Source organism: Lithobates pipiens, unplaced genomic scaffold (assembly GCF_037356315.1).
Source record: "Lithobates pipiens isolate NorthernLeopardFrog02 unplaced genomic scaffold, aLitPip1_a1.2 Scaffold_3, whole genome shotgun sequence".
Classification (NCBI taxonomy): domain Eukaryota; kingdom Metazoa; phylum Chordata; class Amphibia; order Anura; family Ranidae; genus Lithobates; species Lithobates pipiens.
Window position 1 is genome coordinate 226,505,800 of NW_027507790.1, and position 13,493 is coordinate 226,519,292.

The following is a 13,493-nucleotide window of genomic DNA, read 5'->3' on the forward strand; positions in this document are numbered from 1 at the left end:
TCCAGGCAGGGAATAACCTATTACCTTACGGGATCAGGAAGGAAATATTTCCCTGTTGGAGAAAATTGGACCATGATTTATATAGGGTTTTGCCTTCTTCTGGGTGAATTGTAGGTTTGTAGCTGTGGATGCAGAATTTTTTGTCAGTTGAAATTGATAACATGGACATGTTATTTTTGTCAACCTAACTATGCAACTATATACTTTAAATGTGAAAACTGATCTGTGTGAAACTATTACTGATAGCTGTCCCAAATACACAAAAAAATCCCTTGTAAATGAGAAGCAATGTTCACTGATTATGCATTAAATCTCCCTGTGTATGCTGTAGTCTTGTATGCATCTGATCCACATGGCAGCTGTAAACACTTCTTCTCTGAGGATGTCAGCAGCGTTTTCTGTGTGTTTTCAGGATGCTTCTGTCTGAGCACCACAGTCACCGGATATCAGATGCTATGAGTCTCATGCAGGAGATGGTATCGGCTGCCCCTCAGATTTCAGCTGGGAGTACCAAACCCAGCAGGTCCCAGACATCTCTGTCCAGGGTGCGGACAGCACAGCCCTCCTCTAATGGGTGAGTTACTAGCAGGTGTTTTTAATCATCCTCTGCCCGTGCTTATTGTAAATTACTGAAACATGTAAGGGAGTATATTATGTGATATAAAGAAGTACTTTTCAGCTCATTCAATTGCCTTATTCAATTAGTTGCTTCAGAAAAAAGAGCCCAGCAGGAGGAGGGATGGTTCATCTACCAGTGTTTGCCTAATGCATGAGATATCTGTAAATAGGATTATACAGCACATCTCATAGTTGTTATCATCATACAGTCTACTTTGGTGTTTTGCTGTTGCAGATCTCGCGCTGCGGCTCACAACTTGTCTACTGCCCATAATGAGAAAAGTCAGTCAGCCTCCAGAGCTGGTGTACTACAGGCGAGGACCATCTCTTCTCCTTTACGAACACAGACCCGAGGTAAGAAGAAAGGGGTTGTCAGGTGATGTGGTAGCGTTACACAGGCCTGCCAAAGTATCTCCGTACTTAAAGTATACGTTCACCCAAAATCTGCTTTACAGGTTCTTAATAAAAGAAAAAAAATGCAAATAGTTTCACCTGCAAAAAGAATGTACATTTATTTTTTTGTTTTAAAAAAGGTTAACTTGTCCTTTAAAATAAACCAGTGTTGAGAATACACATAAGCTGCTAGTGGTATACTCCCCTCTTGAAACGGCTAGTTTAAAGACAATTGTGCTAAGCCAAAGTATACTTGAGTCACTGGCCTGGAATAGGTAAGGCTGTGGCCATACATTATACAAATTTCTTGTACAATTTTTCTTTACATGTACCAAAACTATATAATATGAGTTCAAACCTAAACACTTTCAGTTTGTATGCAATCAGGCAGGCCCTTGCACTACATAGTTGAAGGTAAATCTGAAGGAAATTGAATAAGAAAATTGTATAATGTATGGCAGGGATATGCAATTAGCGGACCTCCAGCTGTTGCAAAACTACAAGTCCCATGAGGCATAGCAGGACTCTGAGAGCCACAAGCATGACACCCAGAGGCAGAGGCATGATGGGACTTGTAGTTTTGCAACAGCTGGAGGTCCGCTAATTGCATATACCTGATGTATGGTTTAGAGATCAGGAGTTGTGACTATTATCTGACGGCTAGTTGCATGCTTGTTCCAGGTCAGTGACTCAAATTACTAAAGTGTGAGACTGCTAGGCAACTAGCATTTTCAGGACGAGGTGAGGATTGGTCTCCTCCATATTCAACTTTGTGTTGGTTTCCTTTGACGAAAAGCTGCCATGTCCACCAAAACCAGTGCACACGTGCAGAGGCTATGTGCATTCTGATGCCTCGCATCATGTTACCTTAAATATGGAAGTAAATCTTTAAGGACTTGCTTACACTTGCATCGCCTTCTGAACAGCAATGCCCATCTCAGCTGCCTATTTGTACGCAGACTGCAAGTACCCTCACTATTTTTCCACTTTACCATTATCAGTAAAATAAAAGAAAATCATACATTTTGGGTCGTCCCCAGAAAAGTAATAGAGGGGAAATGGGACATTAGGTCTGGTGACCTGGGGGGCTCCAAGGGATTCCCCTAATTGGCAGGGATTTCCTCTCACTTCCTGTTTGGCTATGGGACAGGCAGTGAAGGGAAATCCCCCCAATAGAACATAGATGATGGAAAAAAAAAAATCCTGACAGGTTATATAACCCTCCGTTACTCTATCCAAATGAGAAAAAAAAGTTTTCCCTATAGCTCTACTATACGCTAAAACGTTGGCCAGATAGGGCGGTACACTTGCCGCAGTTTATCACATTTTCAAGGGTTAAAACAGGCATTCAGGAGCTGATGTATCGTATCAGCTCACAGCTGCCTGTCAACTCCTCTCTGAAAAGGGATCCACAGCAGATTGCTTTTCAGAGGGAACTGCAAGTTTAAACAAGACCTTGAATGGCACCAAAAAAAAATATTTATCTGTCTCAAGAAGTATTATATAGAATTCATTTGGGTACACTATTGCATGGCTGCGTAATTGTCAGTCAAACTATCACAGCGCTGAAAACTTAAAAATGGCGTAGACAGGAGGGAAGTTTAAAATACGCCATTGCTCAAATCATTAGTTTGATGCATGCACTGATGCAGTTAAACAAAGACTATACCTAGAATACACTGAGGCTGCCATTGCTGAGCTCCCATTCTGAGAATACTAGCTCTCTGGCTCTAATAATGATTCATTGGTCACTTACCTGAAACAAGTAACATATTGGCCTGACCTCACAGTACATCATCAGCCCTGCTCTCTGGAGAAGAACAAACTACTATTGACTTACTGGAATTCTACTTTAAAATAGGAACTTCCACCTGCTTTATACCTTGGGGTGCATTACTTAGACTCTAGCCACCTCTCAGGTCAGGTTTTTACACATAGACTGCTGAATACCAATTCTTCTGTCTGCTGAATGTTTTGATGCAGGAACAGCGACATTTGTCCTTCCAAAGAGTGTGTCCGAACCCATACTCCGACCCCGCAGTTTGCCTAGCTACGCTGTCAATAGAAGATATGGTAAGAAGTTCATATTGCTAAATTACTTATCTGAACACATATAAAGGGAAGGAAACCAATGAGAATCTAGCTATATTTTTTCAATAGCAGTTTAAAAAAAATAAACAAAAGCAAGCAGTTGCTCCGGGGCCTGTATGGGCAGCACCATTCCAAGCACAGTGTTGTAGTGCAGACTAGAATTCAATCACATTTACGTTTTACATCCTTGAGGCAATTTCTGAATAATTAGCAGTGTTGTTGTTTATGTTAATATCTCTGATACTATAACATTATTCTGCATTTTGGATGCTCTGGATAAGCTAGAAAGTTATTTAACACAGCCTTAGGCTTCGTGACTTGTCATGTGACTTTGAACACCTAAAGAATCTCCTATGACAATCACATGACAAGTCACAGCCCATTGATTTCAATGGCACCCGTTCCAATCTATGCAACTTAACCTCTTTACGACGACCACTTACAAATGTGCATTAATGGTATGAAGGGGTTTTACCGGGGTGATGCCTGTAGCTGCAGGCATCACCCTGGTACCATTTTTTTATAGCGGGCGGTTGGCTGTTTAGTGATAACCTAAAAACCAAAAAATGTAGCGCTTAAAATAGAAAACACCTTGTGGAGAGAAGTGTTATTGTAACACACAGAAAATATATATGTAATAGATAGCGTAGCCAAGCTACACCAAATAAAGGCAAGTGCACTTAGTATAACTACACAAGTGTGAAAAAGTCTTTGTGACTCGTGACGTGAAAAAACAAAAAAGGTTCAAATAATGGATGTACCAAGTGGCCTGGGACTATACCAAGACCCTACATAAGATACGCATTACCTTTCCTGTTTATAACGTGGTATCTGTATGAAGGGTGACATCCAGCTGCTGTCTTCACCTCTGGGGTATTTTGACGTGTGGCATTGCAACAGATCCCGACTACTCTCTACCGTGAAGTGATCATCTAGGATTATAGAGACTATTGTCTTTTCTTATGTAGGGTCTTGGTATAGTCCCAGGCCACTTGGTACATCAAAAAAAATGCGTTTGAAAGACCGCTGTGCAAATACCATGTGACATAAAATATTGCAATGATCACCGTTTTATTCTCTAGGGTCTCTGCTAAAAAAATATATATAATGTTTGGGGGTTCTAAGTAATTTTCTAGCAAAAAATAGGGATTTTAACTTGTAAGCAACAAATGTCAGAAATAGGCTTAGGCATGAAAGGGTTAAAGTCATAGCGACTTTGAATAGTTTTCTGCATTACTTTGATGCGACTTAAGTGCCACAGAGTGTAAAGTCTCATGAAAGTCCCATCAGAAGTGTGAACGGAGCCATACTCGCTCTGATTTTTGTATCACAATGTAACATTATACTGGACTTTGGTGGCTGAAATGCTGCCCTGTCAAAGAAAACAGAGATCAGCTGTGCATTTGATACGTCCTAAATGGATTACACATCGTCTGAATTTGTTGGCAGATTGATTAGTTAGGGGAGAATAGAGAGAGATGCAGACAACTGCTTTATGAATTGCACAATTGTCCACCAATATGGTGCATCAGGAGAACTAGGATTCACCTGAATATATTGGACCTTGCCCGCGGTCTGATTGACCGTAAAAATAAAAAAAAAAACTTTTTTCATATTCGGTGAGACGCACACAAGAAGTTTTTGAACCTTTGGGTTTCACTGTTGCCTACAGGAGAACACTGAAAAACCTCCTCCTGCCAGCATGCCATGTTTTTTTTGGCTAGTGTAGGACATCTTTTCTACCGCTCTCCTACATTAAGACTAACCGATTCCTCTTGTACAGCACAATACACAAGCGGAATATTCATACACTATGGGTTATAGGCTTTTATCTTCAGGTGATTAGGCAATTGCAAAGATTAAGAGGACATGCCCCCTAGGCAACTCCCCTATAACCCACTCTGAGTCCTTAGTTTTGTGCTGATGTCTGAAGGTGATTGAACTTTTCTTCTTCACAGAAAAACTCAACCTTAGCTTGGCTAGTTTATTATATATTTTTTTTAATGTTTTTATCTTGCTGTTCTTCAAGCTCTCACTGTCTTCTAATGCCAGTGTATCTCGATTGGTGCAACCTTGGTAAAATCTTGGGAGCCATACCTAGACCCCATGCCTCTAATGTTGCTTTGGGCACTGGATCCTGCTTGGACGCTCGCCTTTGCATTTGATGATGCTACATGTCGAGTTAGCCACAGGTTGCTATATAGGTCCAGGGCTGTGATCCAGCACTTTGGAACCCAGTCCCCGAAGACCCCTTTGGGTGACAAGATCACCCTGTATCTCTGACCCTTATAGCAAAAAAACAGGGCTAAGGTTTGAAATGTATTCTACTCAAAGTGCTAAAATTTTTAAACTTGGCACTAAAATTCACCACACTCAGAGCCCAGTCTCAGATGGATGACCAGGTGTTACATCATATGTTGGTGAGATACTTTTTTGCCACTTCCTCCTAGAGCCCTTATAAGGTACTCAGGTGCTTCCTCCCACCCTTTCATCATGAGGATTTGTTACAGGAGACACTACACCTGGGTTGTCGCATACTCCTGTATAGATAAGCTTGCCCTATGCTCTGCACCATATTCTGTGAATAACCTACAGGGGAATACCCTCACTTGTATCTATGGTGGAGACCAGGTGAAAGGGAGCTAATGCAAAATTGAAGACAAATATTCACTTTGCCAAAAAGGCCTGCACAACACTCATCCTCAGAATGATAATGCATCCATTGCACCAGAGTTAGATCCAGTACCAACACTGGTCTCAACATTTTATTCTAGCTTGATATCAGGCATGCAACAAGCAGCCTATTTGACAAAAGAGACATTTTGTGCATTTGTGTCACATTTCCTTAGAAATTACAACAGCTATCTTTGTCCAAAAACGCCACTCCTCTTTTCCAACTGGAGCCGGATCCTAATATGCCAGTCCTAGAGGATGCAGACACAGAAGGAAATGAATAGGATATTGGGGAAATATTAAAGGAAGCTACAGAAGATTTTTCTTCCCCAGGTGGTCACTATATTGGACATGCTTGCTAGTGTTGACAAGCTCATTACTGCTGTCGGCAAAAGCCTTGACATTATGCAAGCGGACTCTTCTCCATCTCCTCACACCCCTTTGGGTACAAAGAGAACTACAAAACTGAAAAACATTCCCTGACAATGTGCGGTCTATAATGGCTGGATCACTGCTAAACAATTTTGCACTGGCTTAATCTTTGTTCCTAGAGTGTACCTCTATTTGTCCTGCTTCGAACTAAGGGCATACAAGCCACAGGCTATCTAGATGACCTTCTTCTGAAGTACTCATCACCTTTTCAGATAACCAGAAAATGTCCACAAGACAAATTTTAGATGCTCCAGGCCCAATTCCATTCAATAATTCTCCAACAAAATATCTTGTCAGCCTGGAAACAATTAGGCCCCTGCTATTGCTCCAGCTGAGCAAGGAACTGCCTATCTTGGTGGATCACTATCCCAGCCCTAACAATGGGGAAGTCATTCCTTACCTATCACTGGAAATTTATTACAATAAATGCAAGTCTCTCATGCTGGGAAGGGTTGTTTTGGTCCCCAACAGTCCAAGGAACATGGTCATTGAGAGAAACCAAGCTTACCACCAACATCTTGGAGCTCAGAGCAGTCAGGTGAGCCCTGCAACACTGAACCCCCTTCTGAAAGGGCACCCAATCGGGGTGCAGTCAGATACCATATCAGTTCCCTACATCAACTACTAGGTCGGGCACCAGGAGGCTGACTGTCTTGAAGGAAACCTACCAGATCATCTCTTGGACAGAAACTCACTGTCGAGTGATCTCTGCAGGCCACAATCTATAAATGGACAACTGGAAAGCTGATTATCTCAGCCGTCACTGCGTGAATCAAGGAGAATATGTCCTTCATCCCATATGTTTTCAAACAAATATTCCAAAAGTGCGGAACTCTGGATGCAGCCTCCAGATTCAACAACAAACTACCTTTTGTTGAGATTCTCTAGCCTCAGATGTTTTGTTAATCCCCTGGTCTCAGTTCAGGGCAATATATGCCTTTCCCCCAATGCAAATCGGTTGTTGGCTTAAAGTGGTAGGAAACCGCTGAAAAAAAAAAAAACTGCAAGACAATGGCATAATGTGCTAGTATGCTTTGCATACTAGCACATTATGAAGTGCTTACCTTAGAATTAAGCCCCCGTATCAGTGCTGAGGGGGCTGACATGTTCCCCTGGCGTTTCTTTCGGGTTCACGGGCTCCAGCGCTGTGAGTGGCCAATGACGTCACGCCGGTGCATGTGGGCGGGAGCCCTCCTTTCTGGCAAGAAGCTCTGAAGTTCGGGCACGATACACTGGATGTTCAGAGTGCATGCACCACTGACGTCAGGGGGAGCATGCAGGGTGGATATTTTCTAAACCTGGTAGGTTTAGGAGATATTCATTTTACCTACAGGTTAGCCTTATTATACCTGTAGGTAAAAATCACCAAGCGGGTTTACAACCGCTTTAAGAGAATAGAGCAAACTAGTGAACCTGAATGCTGAATTATGGCTTTTTTTTAAATCTTTTGTTCTGTATCGTTTTTGAAAAAGCAATAAAAAAAGGAAAAACCATGATTCTAATTGAACCAAACTGGCACAGAAGAACACGGACATACTCAAATTTGTAGCAGACAGCCCCTGGCCTCTACCCAAAAGAACAAACTTGCTATGCCACGGATTTTTATTCCATCCCGCTTGTCAGTCTCTGGCTATAATCTCACAGCCTGTCAATTTGGTGTTCTCTGCCCTATAATAACCACCCTTTGAACCTGTGAGGGAAATCCCCCCCCCCCCCCCCCCCCCCAAGAGGATCTTTCATAGCGGTCTTTTTGGTCCCTATCAAATTTGTCAGACTTGTTTTTGAACTGACGGCCCTTTCCTAAAAAGAAGACCTTTAACTTATTCTTACCAATGACAAGATTGTCTTACGCCCGTCCTTTCTTTCCAAAGTGATCTCAGCATTCCACTTTAATAAGGATATTATCCTCCCATCCATACGGACCTGCATTTTGACACCATGCAACTATTTACCAGATTTGCAAGGTTGCTACCTGGTCTTCTATTCACACTTTTCCTAAGTTCTAGCAGGTGAATGTTTCTGCTTCATCTGATGCCAGCTTTTTTTCTTGGACCTGTTATTGATTTTTTTTTCTGGGTTGTCCACCCCCTCAGTCGGACTACTTTTGGAGGCCCCAAAGGTTTCAAGCTACCCATGTTCCTCAATGGATGACAAAGAAAATATTTGTAAAATATTTTCTTATTCCTTTTTTTGTTATTTAAATGTTCTTGATACCGCTTTGCAACAAAACAGAGGTATGCTGCTATTAGGAGGAGTTATCCTTGGCTGGCCTACCTTTTTTTTGTTTGCCAGTGTCCAATTTTCAAGTAGCCTACAGTATAACCCAAAGGTTTAAGACGATTTTCTTTACCTTTACTATCCCTATGTTGGTGTGGGACCTCAACACTTCTTCAATTATACATAAAACCAACCTCATGTTTTTTTGGATTACAATAAGATCTTTGCATCCTACTACTGTAACTAATTTTGTTTTGAGATGTTATGGTTTTATGTAACTAATGACTTTAGATATATCTTAGAGATGCTGTCTGTTTGCTGACCTTACCTTAACCCTGGGTACTCGCCACAGGTACAGTTATTACAAACAAGAAATACCACTGTTTACCCTTTACCTTCCATCAGATCCGACCCTACCAGGAGACCGCACCTCTCAGATCACTCGCCGGGGGATGCTCACTGGAAGAATCAGGACTAATGTCAATAGTAAAACTAAAAAATCCATTCTTAAAACCACAACAAAGCTGCTTAAACAACACCACCAAGGTAAAGGCTCAAAATGATAACTTAAGGAAATAAAATCGAATTTGATTGTGCAATATTTCAATGTGGGTATATGTATCCGTCTGTATCTATCTTCTTTTATCTAGATCTATCTCACTTTCTATTTCTGACTCTCCCGTTCTGGATCTATCTTCCCCCTCAGGAAGGTTTTGAGCACAAACCTATTCTCAACTCAACCTCCACAGACCTAGATTTTATCCTAATCACTGATCTGGATAGCTGTGAATAGACTGTAAAGCACTGCATACTATGTTGGTACTACATAAAAGTTAAAATAATAATATATGTTGGTCTTGTCACTTGCCTTATACAGATAGGAGCAGTAAGGCGACAAGTCCACAGTCGCCAGTACAGGAGGAATATGACCGGGATATTGTGAGCCCCTGGGAGCTTCCTGAGGAGATCCACAGAATATTATACAGCAGCAGAAACTCCATCTTCTCTGAGGTATATAACACTGCATATGAGTCTGTCCTGGGTTCACTAGCTGGAGATGACGGTTGCCGGCAAGTTTGAATAATGTCCTCATTTTACTTTATTTTATATAATTTTTCAAATAATTTTGATTTGATTTGCGTAATAACATTAATAACATACAGTTTTCTGCCCACTAAACTGAATAATGTTCTATGAATTGTGGATAGTGTTATTAAAGCTGGGTTCACACAGCAGCATGGAGCGACTCACAGCAGGGGGTCCAGTGCGTCTCCATTCACCGTTTCAGGTCTGTTTTAAGTCTGAATTTTTGGCTGAATTCAGACCTGGTACAGACCTAAAGACACACAGGACTCCTGTGCAAATTCGGACCAGAGCCGCTCCATAGAGAGCTAGTCACCATCTCCCGACATGCAAATTGAATGCAGGGAAACCCACATCCAATTCACACTAGTGTGAATGCAGCCTAAAAGATAAGTTCATCTTTTGTAACATGTTACACCCATATTTCGGGTGTAACATGTTACATCTACACCAGCCCTCGTTCTGACAGCTAGCGGGGGATCTTCTCGCCCCGCTAGCTGTCACAATCTAAACAAGTCGTGGAGGTTTGGGGCTCCGCCCACCCAGCCACTTCATCCATTCACAATGTTCTGTGTATTGCATAACTACAGGGTCTGACAGCCTTTGCAGCTGTTGGCTTGTAGTTCTCAATTAACTATCACAGCACTGTGGTAGTTTATTGAGCTTCCTGTCTCAAGTATAACTGCTTGCTTGTGCCCAAGGTATGGGCAAACAGATACAGACAGTCTGCAGGACCATGTCATTACACCCACTGATCATGGTTGCAATGCTTTACAGGTCCCTAACAAAAAAATTATAAATGCATATTTTTTAACCTGTAAAAAAAATTGCATTTATTTTTGGTCCATGTATAGGGAAACCTTATCTGCAACACTGGGCCATGATAATGTCTAGTCTTCATCCATCAGGTTGGGCATATGCCCAAATGGGTCTTTAGGGTTGAGGAATCATAGGATGCACCATGGCCCTGAACCTTTATAGCACCCTCCAGCTACCTTCACTGGTTGCACGTCATGCCAAGTTAGCACCCGATGCATTATCCAGTGCCAAAAGTAAACATCATAGTCCAGCCCCACAGTGTGGGGACCGGGTATGGTCCCCAAGGTGCATACCAAGGGTAACCAATCCAGGGACTACTACGTAGCACAAGCTAATAAGCAGTCAGATATTGATAGAAGAGTTAGACAAAGAAAACCCTGGTCGTGTCAAAATAAAAAAAAATATTTGGCCAGAGGAAAACCGCTCCATCATCTAAGGAAACTAGCAAAAAAACTGGAGCCTTAGTGAGAGGGAGGGGTTTATATGTGTATGCTCTAGGTCTAGGGACTGCCCTAGCAAAAACTGTTTTGTCAGTGTCCAATCACCTAAAGGTAGTAGTATTTTACCCATGGTCTATGAGTTGCAGTTCTGTATCCTGTACTATTACAATCTGAGGATTATTTTGTGGCAATTGGGAAAATCTGCAAGACCCAGAAGAAAAGAGACAAAAGGGAACATACATTGGTGAAGACTAAAGTTTTTATCTATTGTATTTTTCAGCATAAGGGTACTCAAAGGTGGTGTTACACTTTAGTGTAGACCTCCAGTCTGGCCCTAATACAGGGAAGGGAGGGGAGAATTCTACAGATAGATTTATCACTCGCTCTCATCCCAACACCCTTCTCTGATGTGTTCACCTATCTCTTCTACTAACATAATGTAATCTTTCTGCATTTTTGGCAAGCTCACAGTCTGATCTGCAGATATCAGTGGCTGTTGTACATTGGCTATCACATTGATTGTGTCCTGTCATGTGTCTGTGTTCTAATGCAGGGTTCAGTGGGTGATGGAGACAATTCCCGCAATGCCAACCGGGACAACAATTCTGATAGCACTGGCAGCATTCTCAGCAAGCTGGACTGGAAAGCAATTGAGGATCTGGTGGCCAGTGTGGGGAGTACGTAACTGCCGCATGTGCTGTGCCTAACAGTATCTACTACAGAATTTTAATAATAAAGGAGCTTGGCTAAGAAATGAATTGGTGTTTAATAGCAACATTATCGTTTTATAAAAACTAGTGCTTTCTGTGAGAACATGCCTTTTTTTTTATATATTTTTTTTTTTAAACTCTTACCCCTAAAGGAAGCCCAGCCTGTAAACAGGAGGCTATTAATAAATATATATATATATATATATATATATATATATAAAGAAAAAAGTCTGGAGGATTGCTGCACTTGAAGTTTTATTTGTTCAATAAATTCTAAAATAGTTACATAAAAAAAGTGTTCAAAAAGATTTCTGTTTCGGGCTCACATGCTTATGCCCTTCCTCAGATCAGAACACATCTAATATCATATCAATGCCACATTCATGAGAATTTAGAAAAAAAATTCAAATAATCACATATGGAATTGATTTTGTGGTTAATTACTCATTATTATAATTGTAATCCTTCATGGGTTGATTTTTTTTCAAAACCACTGATCCAGAAATGGTTAATCAAACAGACATTTATCTCACTATTCCATCTAGAACCATCACATTGTTAATCTGTCAAGAAAATTATATAGATAAATATCGTGAGCTAAGTAACCAAAGATAATAATATATAAAAAATTAATAATTTAAAAAAGGAAAAAACAATCCCAATAGATCATACAAATAAATACAGATCCAAATCCGTATTTAGTCCTTTCTGGGCAACAATATTAAGGAAATTTATCCAATAAACCTCACGTTTTCTTAAAATCAGCTCCCGATCGCCCCCTCTCCTATTTTTACTGATACCCTACAACACCGTGCACTTTAACTGGGAAATTGAATGTCCCTTCTCTAAAAAAATAAAATAAATAAATGTCTAGCCATGGGGAAGTGTGTTAATTTGTCTCCGATCGAGTATTTATGCCTAGCTATACAGTCTTTGACCTTTTGAGTTGTTTCTCCAATATAAAGTAACCCACATGGGCATTTTATGGCATAGATCACATATGATGATTGACAGGTATTGTGGCCTTTAATTGGAATATCAAAACCTTTATGTGGGTGTGATATACTCTTTCCTTTAATCATAGAATGACACTAAATACATGATAAACGGGGAAATTATCCCATATTTCATGGTCCCAAAAAGGTTCTTTTAGGGGTAGAAGGAAAGTATTGATCTGATCTCACAAAACGTTCTCTCAATGTTCTACCTTTTCTATATGAAGGTAAAGGTGGGTTAGATAATTCATCTTTAATTGGATTATTTTCTCTCAATAAGCCCCAATGTTTTTTAATAATGTTAAAAACACAATAAGAAGACGGATGGAATTGTGTTACAAAAGGAATTCTTTTAGTATGTCTATTACGAATCCTACTATTCAAATTCGGACGTTCTCTTTTCACTGATGCTGCTGAATAATTTCTACTAATTTATTTTGTTTCTATTTCATTTCGTCTCTCTTCTCGATACCAAGATACATTCCTAAGCTGGAACTCTGTTAGAATAAATATTCTTTGTACAATTAGGTGTACAGCATCTTCTGATCTGTAACATGTTTCAGTTTTGGCTATCCTGTTTTTGTGAAAATAAGCACCTTAAAATGAAATGTTTTTTTATATACCATAATCCATTTTATTTGCAAGATTGTTTTATTTAAAGAGTTTTTAAATATGAGTTGTACGTTCTGTTGTCATTGAAAAAAATAAAATGTGTTAAATAAAATGAACAACGACATTAAAGCTTTTGTAGTGACCGGAGAAGGAATCAACTGCTCTCCTCCAAATACGTAGGGGTAGGTGGGGTTGGGAATCTAAACAACAGGGCAAAAAAAAAAAATGTCTAAAGTGATGTATTATTGCTAAACTTTTATTGTTTTAAATTTTATTGCTTTAACTTTATTGAAACTTTATTGGGGAGGTGCTATGTTACATTTAAAGTGGCTTGAAAACTTTTGGAACTATGGTTTTGAAATGTAGGCCAAATTCTAATCTGGAGACTGAAGTGCCACACCAAAATGTTT

The 13,493-nt window shown here is 40.2% G+C and overlaps 1 protein-coding gene across 9 annotated transcripts in view; it reads left to right on the forward strand.

Moving 5' to 3' along the window:
• CPLANE1 (ciliogenesis and planar polarity effector complex subunit 1) overlaps positions 1–13,093 on the forward strand; it is a 221,997-nt gene extending 208,904 nt beyond the window's left edge. For all 9 annotated transcript variants that reach the window (XM_077462837.1, XM_077462838.1, XM_077462841.1 and 6 more), the window contains 6 exons: positions 413–574; positions 854–972; positions 2,995–3,084; positions 8,830–8,970; positions 9,302–9,435; positions 11,320–13,093. In XM_077462837.1, coding sequence (XP_077318963.1) covers positions 413–574; positions 854–972; positions 2,995–3,084; positions 8,830–8,970; positions 9,302–9,435; positions 11,320–11,451 — 778 coding nt within the window. In that variant the 3' untranslated portion in view covers positions 11,452–13,093. The remainder of the gene's footprint in view (positions 1–412; positions 575–853; positions 973–2,994; positions 3,085–8,829; positions 8,971–9,301; positions 9,436–11,319) is intronic.
• Positions 13,094–13,493: the final 400 nt, after the last annotated feature.